This window comes from Danio aesculapii, chromosome 15, assembly GCF_903798145.1.
Source record: "Danio aesculapii chromosome 15, fDanAes4.1, whole genome shotgun sequence".
In the NCBI taxonomy this organism is placed as follows: Eukaryota; Metazoa; Chordata; class Actinopteri; order Cypriniformes; family Danionidae; genus Danio; species Danio aesculapii.
In genome coordinates this window covers 6,860,237-6,879,491 of record NC_079449.1, presented here as the reverse complement: position 1 = coordinate 6,879,491, position 19,255 = coordinate 6,860,237, and the positions used below count along the sequence as shown (strand labels likewise).

General features: G+C 37.0%; 1 protein-coding gene across 1 annotated transcript; it reads right to left on the bottom strand.

Annotated features, from left to right (window-relative positions):
* Positions 1–4,713: 4,713 nt before the first annotated feature.
* LOC130242044 (uncharacterized) lies at positions 4,714–15,171 on the bottom strand. The gene is made up of 3 exons (XM_056474063.1): positions 15,055–15,171; positions 6,957–7,069; positions 4,714–5,526 (listed from the first exon to the last, which is right to left on the bottom strand). The coding sequence occupies exons 1-3, from the start codon at positions 15,169–15,171 to the stop codon at positions 4,887–4,889; spliced, it is 870 nt and encodes a 289-aa protein (XP_056330038.1). The 3' UTR covers positions 4,714–4,886.
* Positions 15,172–19,255: the final 4,084 nt, after the last annotated feature.

Sequence of the window (19,255 nt, the reverse complement as noted above, 5' to 3'; positions counted from 1 at the left end):
CTCCTTTGTGTTTCTTCTTTGTGTGATCAAAGTTCAAGTCACACTTTATTTTGATGATCAATTTGTTGAATTTAAGTTACATTGCATCTACATGCCAACTAATTCTCATTAGATCATATAAGTAGACTGCTAGGTTGGGGTTAGGGTTGGGGTTACTTAAAGTTGAGATGTAGTTCCAAAGTTTCTTATAGTCAGTTAAATGTCTGTTGAAGGAGCATATCAACAGATATTAAGCAGACAGTCTACTATTACTCTAATGGACCATCAAAATAAAGTCTTACCAAAGTTCATATTCGGCCTAAACACAGCACATATTAACAAACTGCAGTTCACAAGCAAATTACTCGCAAACACAGAGCAAAAACAAACAAAAAACCGTGTGTTTCCAATTACAAGAATCTCCTCAGGTGCTCTGATGGTTTCTACAGTGGTTTTAGCGCCTCCCTGAGGACAACTGCTGTATCCAAAATCGCTCCTTTTACTCTCATTCACTATTCCCTACATGACTAGTCCACTATAGCAATATATTTTGACTTTTATTAATTCTCAGGATATGTTCTTGACATCAGCAATCAGCAGTCTTATTTTTTTTTTGAGTTATTGAGTTAAACTTGTTTTGAGTTTTGTCCTAACCAACACCTCGAACTGATATATTAGAAACGGCTTCTATTTCTCACAGGTGAACAACAGAAAACTATGTCAATGACCACCTCAGGTAAACCTCATGTGCTTTATTCAGTGTTAAATGCTAACAATGGGAGTTTGAATGGCCTTTTACATGACATTTACAGTCATACAACTAAAAGCAGCAGCAGATAGTTCACCTCAGATCTTGAAAATAAAATAAACCCTTTGAAATTGAACTTTAGAGCTAAACACATCTCAGTGATTCACCATCTACATTCAATAATGTTAAAGAAGGATAATATGTATTAAATAGATTATAAACATTACCATTTCATGAGTGAGTGCACTATTCTGTGCTGTAGAATGGCTGTAATTAAATTTCTGTTGTGTTTCGTCAGGTGCAAACAGTCAAACTGCTTATCACTGGGGATCTCGTCACGGAGCATGTTGTTAGTACACAGGATTACAATGTAACCTGCTCACTTAATGTTTACGTTCGCAATATATATATCCTTTGTTAAATAATATCCTCATGTTGAACTGAATCTGTCCCATTTTGGAGTCTTCTACTGTCCATCGGAGGTCGCATTTCAGTCATGGATGCATGCTTTCAGAGCCTTTCTGACTGAAAAAAATAAATGAATGAAATAGGCCTACGTGGTTTTCCACCAAAGCAACCCGGGGTGCTAAAATATAATTCGCTAAACTGGCATTGGGCAGGTTAAAATTACCAAAACAAAGACAGACATTCCGGCACGGAAAACACATTTTCAAAGCAAAATATCTGACTTCAGCATTGTTTTCCAGAACAAGAGTGTTCACTTGGCATGTTTCTTATATATCTGCAAACATATTATGGCATTTTTATGCTTTAGACGAGTCAAAAACTTACAAACAGCACCTTTAAATGTCACCATAGGCTGCCATTAAAATTTAATTGTTGATTGTTACTAGTGAAATTAGTCATTTTAGATATAATTTACTCTCCTAAATTCTGATATCAGAAATACATTTTTAGATATTGAAATGTAATTGATAGATCATCAAGAATTAATATTTTAATTAGTAATATTAAGTTCTTGATATCAGGAATTGACATTTTTACTAGTAACAAATTGTTGGTATCAAAATGTACTTGTTTATATCAAGAATACATTTTTTGATATCAAAAATGCATATCCTGAGAACAAATATATGTCAAAAAAGCTGGATATGATTTTTTGATATCAGCAGATAAATTATTTAGACTGTATATTAAAAAAATGATTGTTGATATCAGAAATTGCATTTCTACTAGTACCAAGACAAATTCTGGATATTAAAAATGACGTCATTACTCAGAGGAAAACCTTCTGTTCACTAATAGTCCACTTGAAGGAGTGAATAAAATGAATGAGTGAATTGGAGCACTGAGTGCACTTTGCTGTTTGGTGAATACCTCAACCTCAGCCGAATTAGATTCTTACTTCTCGGTCAGAACCTGTGATAGTTATTTAACACTTAGTGAGAGCTGTCTATTAGTAATAAAACAATGACTTTTGATTTCTGTCATGAATAATAACGTTACTTTATTTAAAAAATGATGTTTTTTTAACTTACACCAATAGACCAATTACCCTGTTTGTAAACATTCAGGTTGTGCACGCAGGGAGGTGGCAGACAGAAACCAGGAGCGCTAGCATTTATAGCGAGGGAATGACATCCGATGCGGTACAGAGTTTGTTGTTGTCTTAGAAAAAAGATATATTGATAACACATTATATATATTATTTACAAAATGCTTTCAGCATAATATAACAGCTCGTCACCCAGTGATAAGCACAGTGATTCAGCAAAATGAACATTAAAGTGAGCAGCGTTCATCTGACAGCTCCATTTGCAATAGCATCCTCCCAATGAATATTGGATAAGACGAAATGACCAAGCATCCAGCCCCAAATATACAATCTCATTGAAGCTCCAAGTGATTTTACAAGAGAGAAGTTTCAGATCTACAAGTCTTTGGATGCCAACAATGTTGTTCTGTGTGGTCATGTGCAAGAAATAATGCTCCAGGAAGACCAGATTCAACACTATGTAGAGCTAAAAACCGAGATTCTGCCTAGCCAAAGACAAAGAAAGAAGATGGAGTTAATGTTATACAAGGTCTGGGTAATTAATCACCAACACACAAAACGACAGCATTCTGACAGTGAACCGCACCTGTACGGCAGGGTATGTGAACTCACTGTACACATAGAGGTAAGGCTGGTTTTATATTCGCACATTCAGACTTTCTCCTTAATAATTCATAAAAGTATTATTTGCAAATAGCGAAATCATATTAGCAGCCAATGACTATCAAAGTTCAACATTGTCCACAGTCAAATAAACAGTGTTAATGTTGTTTTCAAGTCACACTTGCAGGTTATTTCAGACCGAATATTCAAATTGTCGTGGTGCCCAATATAGGGAGTGTGTCACAAGTTGTCACTGAATGAATGTGTGAATATAAAACCAAGTTTACCTTAATAACACTTTCACGTTTTATTCTTAGCATTCAGTGTCCGCAGTTTAACTGCATTTCTGCAATCAAAAATGAGTAATGTGTATGATTCAGCATAGCGTGAACTCACCTTATATAACATGAGAACTGCAGAGTCCAGCATTTTTAATAAGGTTGTTACTTCATTCAGCTCCCTTTTAGCCAAAGACATCTGCAGTTAGCATTAAAGCAGTGTGGTGTACGGTAAAAGTTTTCTATTTTTGTACTTTCGAATTTGGCATCCCACCGCACAACACGACATCTTTACTATTGCAGCTTGTCTGTTGCAGCCCGTGTGACATCATGTGTGACGTAGGTTGGTAATTGGTCTATACGATTATGCTCTGGATGCCATCTTGTGGTCTGACGCGGAAATTAATTTGCCGCAAAATCTCACAGTGCATTATTATGGGATTTTCTTGCTGTCCAGTGTACATGGGTTGTAGATTCAGACATCCCAAGTCTCCCGGAAGTTCCGGGAGTCTCCCGCAAATGCATAGAGACTCCCAGATGCCCACAAATGAATGATAATCTCCAAGAAATCGCGCGTCTCCAGCCCTGACCTTAAATACTTCGCACACCCCTCTCCTCCGCATCTCTCCCAGTTCTTCAGGTATGTCGCAACTCACCCCCACCGCTCTTCAGGTTCGTCGCGCTCACACGTCCCCATTCAGATACGTCGCTCACCATCAACACCCCCCCCCCCTTGTAGAATTAACTTGAAAGTTAATTCTACTCATTTAAACTCAGTGTTGAATTAAATACCTCATCAACTTAAATGGAGTAAGTTCACAGTACTCATATAGATTAGTTTAAGTCAAATGGGTTGTTGCGATCGGTTTCCTCAAACGGTTTGAGTTGCCTTATACTTTATTAGTGTTTACGGTTGGTTTGAGTTCTTTTCATTCATTGGATTTTACTGTGCTCAAATTGCTTCGAACCTAAGTTCACAGTACTCATTAGGATTAGTTTTTGAACTTAAATGTTTTGTTGCAATCAGTTTCCTCATATAGTTTGAGTTACCTTAACTTTTTGGGTTTTACAGTGTATTATCTACAAAACTAATATATATGGCTGTTGTTTTTTCTTTGCTTTCACACATTAAGATATTGTTTTAGGTGGCTGAGTGATAAAATCATTTATTAAATGTTATTAACTGAACTAATTCAAAAGATGTAATCGATAAATTAATTTTGTGGCAAAGAAAATATAAATAATCCTTAGCTGATTTACTATATATGTCAGTTAATATGAAGTGTTAAGAAAAACCCACACTGTTGACCTAGACCAGACCTACTGAGAAATTCATCCTACTCATCGTGGGAAAAATCTGAAATATTACTGCACATTTTGCTGTGACTCTTAAGCAAACATCACTTGTTGCATAACCTTAAGTTCTGTTTTGTGAAACTTGGTTTAGTGTCAATGATTTAGCATTTTTTTCATCTCTTCTAGTGTCACTTTAAGAGGAAATGCACAGAGAATATCAATCACAAGATATTATCACTTATCATAGGTCTGCAAAGTCTACATTATAAATACATACTTGCAATTAACACAAATTAATCAAAAAAAATTTTTATTAAGCACAGAAGAGGTGTGAAGTGTGTGTTTGGTGAGATATTCTAATTTCATAGCCCTTTAGCCCTTTAGCATAGCCCCATTAATTTTGTGCTGTATAAAAAAGGTGTTTTGTGAAAGATACAATGTGAGCTGTGAAGCAGTCTTTAAAATGCTAGCCTTTAAGCAATGACAGAAGCATTTTCTGGAAATACAAACGCATTGATTTCCTTTTAGGCAGACAGAAAGAATCAACTATATCTGTGTTTTTTTCCACACAGTTCTGACATTGCATCCCATTACTGCTGTCACAACGATAAAGAGGCACTTGGTCGTGAATCATTAGCAGATCTTTCGCCATGTCCTTCCTCCATTCATCCTTCTGCCAGATCTTTCCAAAGACAAAAACATTCATTGCATCTTTACGGATATTTTTCCAGTTTGCAAGGCCAGCCAAAATGTTGTCTTTGCTCTGAATACACTTCGTTACACAAGGTGAGTTGTACGAGTAGAAAACTACACAGCTATTCGGATCTGCCTTTGCTAGAAGTTTATCCATGGGAGAATTACCGAGAGGATAGAGCAGAACATGTTCAGCATGCTCTTTTGTTTTTTGTATAGGCCGTGCAGCAATGACATTTTGTGAATTTGTACAGAGAACACATGTCTCTCCATTTGTGAGACGGTCTTTCACATGTGCTGCTTCTTCTTTGCTGAACACAGTCTGGATGTCAGATTGTTCATCTGTGCATTGAGCCTGTGGGACAGTAATTGCTATTGCGTACTGAACATCAGGCTTGGTCTTTGGCTGGACACTGGAAAACATCAAACAGCATAAAATTATTATTTTCAAGACATATTAATAAAGCTGCGGTCACACTGGGCTTTTCCTCCCATAGATTTCCATTCATATGCATGCGAATGCGTCAGACCGGAAACGCAGGGTCATGCGTTAAGTTTCGCAGTTCGCTGTTGTGCAAAGTCCAAGCTTGGTGAACTCTGACCTGCGAAATCACATCACTTGACTGCATGGGACCAATCGAGGATTAAAACATGACCTCTCTGGACAGAAATTTAAAACATGGAGCAATCGCTTGCTTTTTTAATGTCTAATCATCTTGTTTAATCCCGCCCCTTTTCGCAGCGCCGCACAACAAAATTTCGCACACACAACGCCCAGTGTGACCGTAGCTTAATAGTGAGGTTCTATTATTAATGCATCAACTAATTTTAACAATGAGCAATGCATTTCTTAATGCGTTTATTGGGATTTGTTCAAATTAATTTGTGTTATTACAGTTAAATAATGTTGTAGTAAAGCTGGATATTGATCTTGCTACCAGGAGGAAGGAGACGGAGAACTGACAAAACTTTAGAGGTATTTACTAATAAAACAAACGGCAGATCTTCACGGAGAATGCCGTCTAAACCAAAACAAAAACAACTTAACTTTTTTGTTAAATTTTTATCTGTCTCTGCTTCCTCTGCCATTGTTCCTCCTCTTATAGACCAGAGCTCCTTCCATGGAACTCGAGACCAGTGTGCACCACAGGTGCTTCTCATTATTCACTCACGCACCAGCCTCATTCCGCTCCTACGGCTCTCGGCCCTACCCCTTGCCAAAAATATTAGCATTGATTCATTCATTCATTCATTTTCTTAGTCCCTTTATGAATCAGGGGTCGCCACAGCGGAATGAACCGCCAACTTATCCAGCATATGTTTCATGCAGCGGATGCCCTTCCAGCCGCAACCCATCTCTGGGAAACATCTATACACACTCATTCCCACTCATTCCCACTCATATACTCATAGCCTATCCAATTCACCTGTACCGCATGTCTTTGGACTGTGGGGGAAACCAGAGCACCCGGAGGAAACCCACGCGAATGAGGGGAGAACATGCAAACTCTACACAGAAACGCCAACTGACTCAGTCGAGGCTTGAATCAGCGGTCTTCTTGCTGTAAGGCGACAACACTACCTACTGGGCAACCGCGTCACCCATATTATACCTAAAATATTTATTTATTTGCTTTTTAGTATTTATAAACTCAATAGTTTGCATAAGCATTTTGTTATTTGAATTAATTCGACTGTAAACTAAATAACAATGTTGAAATAGGAGCCATTTTATTCATAAAATATTTGCTTTATTCCTTGTGCCTTTTAGCTTTCGTTAACTCAGTGTATTTTGTTATTTTAAGTAGACTGTAAACTATGAAAAATTAACAAGTTGACTTACTTCTCATTAAAATATTGGATCATTTTAGCAAGGGCGACAGGATTCACATCACCCCGAGCATGTTGAACACACAGATGAAGCAGGAAGATGATGAAGAGACCCTTCAGTGATGCCTAAATTCAGTAAAAACATCACTCAGACACTTAACTTTATAACTAAATGTATATATTGTTGTGTACATAAACATCTGATAAATCGGATCAGGACTTGTGGAGCTGCGCATCGATAAATTTCAGCAGTGAAATTTAAACCACACTGAACTAAACTAAACTGAGTGTCACGGTCACCAGCGATCATAACTCCCTAGATCGCTGGTTTGCACATAAGGACTACAAATCTGCTTGTAAATGGACTACATATTCAGTCATGCCACACACACTCACACCTGCTCCAAGTCTCTACTGATTACACTTGCACCACCTGAGGATTGTCAGACTGATTACACACACTACTTAAGCAGCACACACACTCACTTCCCTTGCCGAGTAATGTTATCTGTAAAGTGACATTACAACGCATTTCCCTTAGTCTTGTTCCTCCGTGTTTTGATCTTTGCCTGGTTTCCCTTTCTCCTTGTCTACCGACCTCTCGCCTGTGTTTGACTACGATTCTGGACTGCCTTTATACATCTGTTTGCACCTGTGTTGACCATTGCCTCCCTGACTTTGAATAAACCTGCGTGTGGATCCTAAACCTCAGTTGTCTCTGTCACTCCCAGTGTTACACTGAGCTTCAACTCTGAAAACTGAACTTTACTAGAACTTCTATATTAAGCTGCTTTGACATAATCTACATTGTAAAAGCGCTATATAAATAAGCATGAACTGAATTGAATAAACCTGAGTGTTTTAAAACAGAAAAACAAGTGTACTCACTGGATTGAAATTTGCCATTGCAACAGTCTGATCTTTGAAGAAGCACCTTTGATTTTCAGAGATGAAGCGCTGTTGTTTCTCTTCTGATAGTTCTGATGATTAGCAGGAAATAAAGCATTTATAAATACCTGAATGTCAGTTTATCATTTACTAACTCGATTAGTATTTAACTACAGTATGAGGAATTGTGTCTCTCACTTTTGTTTGAGAGTCTGTGAACTTTTCCGTATCTTCCGTATTCCTATTTAGAAACATCAGCCTCTGCAGATTGATCTCATGTGTATATAATTATTACTTTAATATTTAAATATTTGAGTATATAATTTTATATTTTTAATATTTGATTAGTTGTGGATCTTAAATGAGCATTTTCACTTACATTTCCTTATCATACTGTCCAGAATGTGACATTGAGATTATCATTTACCTAGAGCTCTCTATTTACCTTCATTTTCATTGAAATGTATACAATACATTGAGTGTTCTCCTCTTTAACCTTGATACAACCTGATATAAGCAGTGCCAAGGCTAATTCACATGGATTAAAGGTGTTATTGAACACTTTCAGTGTCTACAAAGATTTCATTGTGAGTTTGCTATCATGGTGTCACATTTTATAAAAGATTATCAGTTACCTTAAGGTAAATCAGTAACTCAGATACTGTACATGATGTTTTAAATGTTTGAGGTGCTACAGTACTGTTAATTTTATTAAACTTATTTGACTTAACAAATAGTGTAAGAAAACAGGAGAATGATGCATTATAGACATCCCAGTGGAGGTTGTGACAACTTGAATGAGCTTTGTACTCAATTTTTTACATTTTAAAAAGAGTGAAGAGCAGCAAATGGATCTCCGTGTGATCCACTGTTTTGTTTGATAACAGAGGTGTGACTTTAAGAATGGAATGAAAACATTTTGTTTATGCTCATTTCAAGAGTTCACACTTAGATATTGTTTGACAACTGTTAGCAGGTTTGGCATGCTGTCCCGGGAGAGAACCCTGAGCTCGGAAATAGTTGAGCCCAGGGCTCCTGTCTGGTCCATAGAGCATATGAGGGGAGTACGAGATCGGTGGTTCTCGAGAGCTCCCCGTGGTAAGAGGAAGAAAAGGAGGAGAAGGGGTGGATGGGGGTTTCTTCGGAAAACGAAGATAAGAGAGTAGTTCTAGCTAGGCTACTTATAGTGAGTTGGGGTTAATCTGATTGGCTAACTAGTGAATGTAGATGAGTGCCCAGCTGCAGTCAATCATATCACGTGCTCCTCTCGAAATTAGTTTGTGAAACTTCACTGAGATAATATTAGTTATGTTTAAAATAAAACATGTTTGTATATTACTAAGTGCATTTGTCTGTTCACACAACTTAAATATATCTGTTTAAGGGCTGCACGGTGGCGCAGTGGGTAGCGCTGTCACCTCACAGAAAGAGGGTCGCTGGTTCGAGTCTCGGATGGGCCAGTTTGCATTTCTGTGTGGAGTTTGCATGTTCTCCCTGTGTACGTGTGGGTTTCCCCCACAAGTCCAAACACATGCACTTTAAGATAAGATAAATTGGCCATAGCGTGTGTGTGTGAATGAGAGTCTATGGGTGTTTCCCAGTGATAGGTTGCAACTGGAAGGGCATCCGCTGTGTAAAACATATGCTAGATAGGTTGGCGGTTCATTCCACTGTGTCGACACCAGATTAATAAAGGGACTAAGCAGAAAAGAAAATGAATGAATGTCTGTTTAATAAATCTGATTTGTTTAAATGCACCAAAATACGTTGCTTACATGCACTGAGAAATAGAGAAAAATATTGTTTTTCAAAATGCTGTACTTAATTATGCTGAGCATTTTATATAAATACACACACGCACGCACGCACGCACGCACGCACACACACAGCTGAAGTCAGAATTATTAGCCATCTTTTGATTTTTTTTCTTTTTTAAATATTTCCTAAATGATGTTTAACAGAGCAAGGAAATGTTCACAGTATGTCTGATAATATTTTTTCTTCTGGTGAAAGTCTTATTTGTTTTATTTTGGCTGGAATAAAAGCAGTTTTTAATCTTTTAAACACCATTTTAAGGTCAATATTTTTAGCCCCTTTAAGCTGTTTTTTTCCCCGATAGTCTACAGAACAAACCAACATTATATAATAACTTGCCTAATTACCCTAACCTGCCTAGTTAACCTAATTAACCTAGTTAAGCCTTTAAATGTCACTTTAAGCTGTATAGAAGTGTCTTGAAAAATATCTAGTCAAATATTATTTACTGTCATCATGGCAAAGATAAAATAAATCAGTTATTAGAAATGAGTTATTAAAACTATTATGTTTAGAAATGTGTTGAAAAAAATCTGTTGTCCGTTAAACAGAAATAGGGAAAAAAATAAAGAGGGGGGCTAATAATTCTGACTTCAACTGTATATATATATATATATTTTGGTAAATATATTATTAGCACTTTTGAGTGAAATGCGAAGTGAATAAGATGTAATTTTATGTCTGTACAATAGAGGGCAATGTTTCAATGCTTATGCCTTTTCAATGTAAAGTTTGTTTGATTCTTGTAACAGATCGGTTTGTTTCTTTTTTGCTGAACAAAAAAGAAGATAATTAGAAAAATGTTAGAAACATGTAATCATTCACTTCCATAGAATTGGTTTTTCCTACTATGGAAGTCAATGGTTACAGGATTCTAACATTTTCCGAAATATCTTCTTTTGCATTCAGCTGAAGAAAGAAACTCATAAAGGTTTGCACAACACTTGAGGGAGAATATTAAGTGAGTAAATAATTTTTTTAAAGCTGAACTATCCCCTTAAGAGGGATATATATATATATATATAATATTTGACTAGCTATTTTTCAAGACACTTCTATATAGCCTAAAGTTACATTTAAAGTCTTAACTAGGTTAATTAGGTTAACTAGGCAGGTTAGGGTAATTAGGCAAGTTATTGTATAACGATGGTTTGTTCTGTAGACTATCGAAAAAAAATATGGCTTAAAGGGGCTAATAATTTTGACCTTAAAATGGTGTTTAAAAAATTAAAAGCTGCTTCTATTCTAGCCAAAATAAAAACAAATAAGACTTTCTCCAGAAGAAAAAATATTATCAGACATATTGAAAATTTTCTTGCTCTATTAAACATCATTTAGGAAATATATAAAAAAGAAGAAAACAATTCAAAGGGAGGCTAATAATTCTGGCTTCTACTGTATATATACACAAGTATATATATATATATATATATATATATATATATATATATATATATATATATATATATATATATATATATATATATATATATATATATATTCTATTAAAAAAGAAACAAGCAAGTCCAGCCCAAATAAGGCTGATAACAATGCATTACTTTTCATTTTACCTTCAGTAAATTTAGGCTATTATTATTTTAGAGTAATGCAAAATTGTAATTTATTGGCATGGGTTTCCTCCAGGTGCTCCGGTTTCCCCTACAGTTTAAACACATGCGCTATAGGTGTATTGAATAAGCTAAATTGGCCGTTTGTTAATTCGGCAATCTTCCTTACTTTGTCAGCAATACCAGTCTTTTAACATTCAATCAGTTCCCAAAGTATGAAATCATGAAGCTTCCAGAGTACAGCAGATTGACATTGGCAATTACACTTGTTAATATTTGTTGGTCTGAAGTACACCAGTCTAAATGCAGTCTAATCATGAAAAAAAAACAGCAAACCCTTGTTTATAGAGCCAACACAATCTCACGGCAATTCCTAACTTTTTGATTTAGTGGCTAATTCGTACGAATTCGTAAGATCTAATTCGTACATTTTAGTACGATTTGCTCATCCCCCAATGAAGGTTGGGTTTAGGGGTGGGGTTAGGTGCCACACCTCCTTTTTAAAATCGTACAATTTCGTACGACTGAACTCGTACGAATTCGTACGAATTAGCCACTAAACTGACAAAACGTAAAATACTTACGTTTTCTCGTGAGATCAGGCTGATAGAGCTCAAAATTCAGAATCTCTACTGAATGAGAGTTGAACATTTGCTGTCAGCTAAATATCTGCAGGAGCAATAACTTGAATAACTTGTTAGTACTGGAACTATTCAAGAGGTGTGTCACTTTCAACAGAGCTGACCTACAATATAAGAGAAGATTGTTTCACATCTCACATACTGTGAGAAAAAAAGGGAATCACAATCAAAACATTAGTGTAACCAAAGTGTTGGAAAAGTTATTTATTTGTAATTTTGTATGAGGAAAGAAAGATCAAATAAAATGAAAAATATATCAATTGATACAAACAAATCACAGAGCTGTAATGTTAGTTATTGCACACTGAACACCATTTTCATACGTCATTTTTACACGTTAAAAAATAATCAACCCAGTCTCATTCTGAAAACGTATCTCTAAATACATTTCTGGAGACTGCGAAAAACGTCTCAGAAACGTCTTTTTGCAGTTTTTTGTTTTCGCGAATCCACCAGAGGCCGCTGTGTACGCTTTTTCATATCTCAAATTCTGTCATTTGCGTCTGCTATTCTCGCTTAAACCCACCAGAGGCCGCTGTCGACTGACTGTTTGACTGATTGAATGACTGACCGATCGACTGACCCACCCACCTCCTTCCCTAAACCCAACCAATAGTATTGTTTGATCCACCCACCCATTTCCCTAAACCCAACCAACAAATTTCAAAAGCAATGTAGAAAAAGAACATTTTTCACCATGTTTCCAGATTTTACCACATTCTCACCCTGTTATTTACCCATTTATTTTATTTTTTGGCTTCTGTTTTTGTCTAATCTGCTTTCTGCAGTTCTTCACCGAACTCGAACTCTGTCGTCGTGGTCAACACCTTTCTGCGCCTCAAGTCCGCGAACGCACATGGAATGGTACAAACTGGTAACAGCGGGAAAGCTGTCCATACAGAGGTAAGCGGCCTGGTAAGCGTGAAAAGTAACTGCGTCATACCGCCCCACTGTGGCGCAAAAAGGGGGTATGCAGTATATGAGGCGCATAGCGGCGGCACACATGGGGGGGCGCCATTGTGCCAAAACTATTTTTGAAATGATCCTTGTTAAACGTTTCAAAAAATAAAAATAAGCAAATATTTTTGGTTAAAAATGTTTATCCTGCATTTTATATGAATATAATATTGTTTTTTTGTTTTTTTAAAGTATACTACCCCTCCCTCTTCATTGACCATTTGATTGATTCGTTGATCGGTTACAGTCACATGTTCAAAATGAAGTAAAGAGTAAAGAGACGTAAAGCACAAATTAGAAAAAGAAAAAAGAACAAACAATACCTTAAAGTGAAAACTGCCATGACAAACTGGATAAGAGATTAGTAAGCTTAACCCACACTATTATTACCATACTTTTAATCAACTTCTAATGTTTTTGGGAGGATGGGCCGCCAAATCATTAATTATTTATGAATCGTCACAAATATTGATTAAAGTTATAATATTTATTTAGTGAAGAGCAGCAAATGAATCTCCGTGTGATCCACTGTTTTGTTTGATAACAGAGGTGTGACTTTAAGAATGTAATGAAAAGATTGTTTAGGCTCATTTAAGATAATATTAGTTGTGTTTAAAATAACATGTTGTATATTACTAAGTGTATTTGTCTGTTCACACACCCGAATCTCAAAGTATCTGCTTTCATTCATCTTCAAATCGCGTGTACAGAAGCCGTGTTTATCACTATGGAGCCAGTCAGCACCGTTATACTGATTTAGAGGCTGCATAAGGGCAGGATCGACGCATAAAGCTTTACTGTAAAGGACGTGAATGCGGCCGTTTTTATATTAATTTCAACATGCTGTCAATCACAAATAATGCGAAAGCACAATTCTCTAGTTCTTGCAATTATATCGCATTTAAGATCAGCTCTGTGTAGCTGCTACTTTCACTTTTGATGGAAACATTACAAATGCGGGAGAAATACAGGAAAATACACACACGGAAGATGGAATGGTAAAATATGGTAAAACAACAACATGATGCAGTCATACAGCCAAGTGTAAAGTAAAGTTCATGTAGATGTAAAAATTTGATTAAAAAAAAAACTGCAAAATCATACTTGCAGTTGAGGTCAAAAGTTATAAGAATAATCAGAACAAAATTCTCTTTATTTATTATTAATTATTATTAATTAATTATTTTGCCAAAATAAGAGGGATCACACAAAATGTATGTTTAAGTACAGACCTAAATATTAGGGCCAGACAGAATCTGCAGACATTTTTTTCTATTTCTGCTGAGAATTTTGTAAAAAGATTTGATTTTCGGATTATCATCACTAAAAACTTATATATACGTTTATTATACACACACACACACACACACACACACACACACACACACACACACACACACACACACACACACACACACACACATGAAATAAAAAATTAATAGCTTTTAAAATTTTATTTAATGTTTACAATGCATTGCAAATCAAATTAGATTTGGTAAACAAAGCAAGTTGCTCATATAATATCTTTACTAAAAGGCAGAACATACTACTTTACCAACTGTATTGTAAATAAATCATATGAACATTTTAATATTACTATTATTACAGTATATTACAATAATATTAGTTAAATTAATTTAAAAACTGAGTAAATATAAATTTACACAAGTAAATACATACACTCAATGATGGGCTAAAATCTGTGGAAATCTGCAGATTTCTGTCTGTGCAGATTCCGTGTTGGCCTACTGAATACATTTCAGACAAAATAGAAAATAATATTTGGATTAATATTTGGTCACTGTCACTGTACGCTAGCCTCGCTGCGTGTAGCCTTGCTGCGTGTGTTTGGAGTTTATACTCGCAATTTACATTTTTATCATAAAATACCTCTTCATTCGCTAAATATTTGTCTCTCCTACTTAGGGTGAACAATCCCTTAACACACTTATACAAACAAATCTACTTTCAAATGTTCTGTCTCTCGAGCATCCGCCTGTTGTTTGTAGCTTTAGCCTGGTAGCACTGCTGGTCAGCTAAAGCTACCGACCCCTTTCATTCACTTATTTTCTCACTTACTAGCTTTGCTCTTTACCCTGTACAATGTCGCTTGTGTGTCTGTCCTTGAGTGCAGGAGAAGCATCGATGGAAGCGATGGAGCTGGAAGCAGTGGAGTCCCAGATTCGCTCCTTCGAGACGAAGCGAGCGCGGCTCCGGGAACAACGGGCTTTGCTCGCTGTACCTCGTACTTGCTTGTCTGAGATAAGTGTACAATACAATCACAATACTCCGTCTTCCTCAACACTGCGTGTTTCTCTGTCCAGGCCCAGCGCACCGAGGGTGCAGCTCTCCCAGGCATCGTTCACACCGACACCCGGCTACCACGGCCCCTGGGTGCAGTCGCGTAAGGTGCTTACCAGGTCCCGGGGCAGAACGTCTCCTCCTCCGGTGTTCGAGATCCCCACGGAGAACCGCTTCGCCCCTCTCCGCGAGACGGGTCGCGATGTGGCTATCATCAGTGACTCCATCGTGCACCACATCCGATCCGCTTCCTCCAAAGGTAACAAAGTACGCACTTTCTGCTTCCCTGGTGCCCGAGTTAAGAATATTTCTGCACAGATACCTACTATCCTGAGCATTGCCGAGAGCCTCCTAGTGGAGGACGACGGCACCGGGCTCTGGCAGACGGAGATCCTAGAGAAGGACTTCAGGAGCCTGATCGAGACGGTTCAACGCACCTCGCCCGCCATGTAGATCATCGTTTCTGGACCGCTTCCTACCTACTGCAGAGGAAATGAAAGGTTCAGTAGACTTTTTGCTCTGAATTAATGGCTATTAACATGGTGTGAAGAACAGAAATTGCTCTTTGCCAATAACTGGAATCTTTTCTGGGAGCGTTCTAGGCTTTTCCGCGCTGATGGGCTGCACCCCAGTCGAGCTGGAGCTGAACTCCTGTCGGACATGTCCAGAATACTTCGCTCTATCTGACTAGTAAGTAAAAATTCACAAAATTCACAATTTAGCCATACAGACTCTTGTTCGTCCCACTTAAATAACAGTAATGCATACCTAGCTAATCCCATAGAGACTGTGTCTGTTCCTCGTATTATTAGATCAAGAAACAAACGTACTGTGTGCTCCAGAAATAATCTATTAAGAATTAAACCAGAAAAACACTAAAAAGTGAAAATACAAATTTCATGAAGCTTGGTCTCCTAAACATCAGGTCACTAGCACCTAAAGCACTTATCATAAATGAAATAATAACAGATAACAATCTTAATGCACTCTGTTTCACTGAAACCTGGCTGAAACAAAATGACTATATTAGTTTAAATGAGGCAACTCCTCCAGGATTCTTATATTAACATGAGGCTCGTCAAACTGGTCGTGGTGGTGGAGTTGCGTCAATCTTTAGTGATATTCTTAATGTTAATCAGAGAAACGGACTTATGTTTAGCTCCTTTGAGGTACTAGCGCTTAATGTTATGCTTGGGAAACTATGCAAAAACCTATGTTATCTCTCGCTCTAATCACCATATATAGACCCCCAGGACCCTATGTCAATTTTCTAAAAGAGTTTTCTGATTTTATCTCTGACTTACTAGTTAAAACTGATAAAATACTATTTGTAGGAGACTTTAACATCCACATAGATGACGCTAACGACACATTAGGGCTCGCGTTTATGGATTTACTACATTCACTAGGGATAAAGCAAAACGTTATTGGTCCAACCCATCGCTTAAAGCATACACTAGATCTAATTCTGTCTTATGGAATTGAGGTCATTGATGTAGACATTATACCACAAAGTGATGATATTACAGTGATGATATTGGACTACTGTAATGCTCTGTTTGCTGGCTGCCCAGCATCCTCTATTAACAAACTTCAATTAGTACAAAATGCAGCTGCCAGAGTTCTTACCAGGTCTAGAAAATTTGATCACATCACACCAATTTTATCCTCCTTACACTGGCTGCCTGTTAAGTTTCGTATTGAATTTAAAATACTGCTTCTTACCTACAAAGCTTTAAATAATCTAGCTCCTGTTTATCTAACCAACCATCTGTCTCGCTACAATCCAACTCGCTCTTTAAGATCTCAAAACTCAGGGCTTCTGGTAGTACCTAGAATAGCAAAGTTGAGTAAAGTAGGTCGAGCCTTCTCATTTATGGCTCCTAAACTCTGGAATAGCCTTCCTGATAACGTCCGAGGCTCAGACACACTCTCTGCTAGTAAAGCATACACTCAGTGCACCACTTAGTGGGCTTCCACACAGGTTTCTGCACCTTGTGTATATACACTATGAACAGCAGCTATGTTAATTATTCTCTTTATTCTCCATTTCCACCTGGGGATACTCTTCCCGAGGCCCTCAGACTATGCAGAGTCACTGATTCGATCCAAGACCAACGACGAGATGATCCCAAGGTTTCCATATCCTGGACCAGGCCGTATCCTGAGCAGCTACTGTGGTGGTCATGGAGGAGTGGAGAGCATGAGACTGATTCCTGTGACGCTCCAGAGACAGACGAGTCTTCGCTGAGGCCAGCTTCCAGCCTCCGCCACTGAGACTGCAGCTTTGCACAAGACGTTTGGCCAGCGGAGAAATTAAAATGATCGTGCCCAACTGAGCCTGGTTTCTCTCAAGGTTTTTTTTCTTCACTTTCGCCAATTAGTGAAGTTTTTTTCCCTCCCCGCTGTCGCCTCTAGCTTGCATGGTTCAGGATCTATAGAGCTGCGCATCATTAGATTTGCTCTTCAGTATTTGGACTCTCAGTAGTGATTATTAAACCACACTGAACTGAGCTACACTGAACTTAACTTAAACACTACAAACTGAACTACACTGTTCCAATTTACTGAAAAGATAGCATCATGTTTGTGTTTTGCTGTTTGATGAATACCTTAGCTGAATTTTCTTGCTGTTGAGTGTACATGGCTTGTAGACTCATTATTGCTGTGCATTAAGGGATTGATTGAGTACACTTAATAACGTCTATTATGGTTTTGGACACCACTAAAAATGGCTACTTCCTCAAATACTTCATTATTCGATGGTACACGGCAGCAATTTCCAATACAGTCAAAATCTTCCCCAATTTTGTCTCCTACACACTCTGTCATGCATATATACAGTCACACAAGTGTAAATGTCATGAATGATTTAAAATTTAAGTACTTTCAAATAAACGGGGACTAAAATTAAGAAATTTGAAATAATTTGAAGGAAACTATAGCTGACTAAAAGATTGAATCCACATAGCTTAAATAGGAAATTACACAGCTTTCGTGATCTGCACTGCACTACAAGTTTATCTATTAGATAATTACCTTCAGCACATTTTATTTGGTTTTTGGATTGTTGTGCAGCAATTTTCAGTTTTTTCTGATAAAGCGCTCTCAAATCGACTGAACATCTTGTAAATGAAGCCTGTGGGACAATAATTGCTATTGCATACTGAGCAATATAAAATATCATTAATCACAATTTTTAAGAAATGTTTACTTGCCTAAATGTTTGCAAATTCTCATTTACATCTTATTACATCCCATTTTCACATTCAGCTTAGTTTACTTTTTACATGCATTTGATTGTTAAACAAATGCATGTACTGTAGATGTAAATGCACGCAAAAACAAGTGTGTAGATCTATAACAGGGGTGCCCAAACTTTTTCATATAAAGGGCCAAAGACCAAACTTGATTGAGGGCTGTGGGCCGAATATGCCAAATTGTATTAAATTAAATTTTCCATGGGTAATTTCCTTATTTATTTGCTAAGATTAAAAAATAACTAGAAAACATTGATTTAAAACACATTAATTACTGATGCAGTATCAATTTTAACATTTTCTAATGAACTTATTATAGTAAAAACCTAAACAATCCCATTTATAACACAATGGAGATCAATGCTGAATACACTAGTTGAGCTGCTCCTGCCTTTGTTGTATTTTGTGCATTGTCCTCTATTTGTCATGTGACTCAGGTGATTCATTTACAACATTTAAATGAAACATTTAACTTTAGCTGGCTTTTTTGTAGGTCCTCAGTTAAACAAAGAAACAAGAGGTTATGTTAAATTCGAAATAGTGATCTCTCAAAGGCATTTGCCCCAACCAACTCCCCATCATTCTCTCTTTCTTATCAGATGGGATGGCGGGCCAAAGTTGGCCTATGCATGGTAACCTTTGGTTTGGCCCGCCATCCCATCTGAAAAGAAAGAGACCTACTTTGGCGACCTCTGATCTACAAACTGTACAAATGCATTTAAATGTAAAACTGCCCCTTCCTAATTTTTAAAAACTTGTTTATTATTCAAAATGTTGAATAATATAATATTTTCCACCTTAATTTTAATCAGCAGAATTTACATGTACTTGTAGTATTTATTTATTTATTTAAACTCTAAAATTAAACAAATCAATGTATCA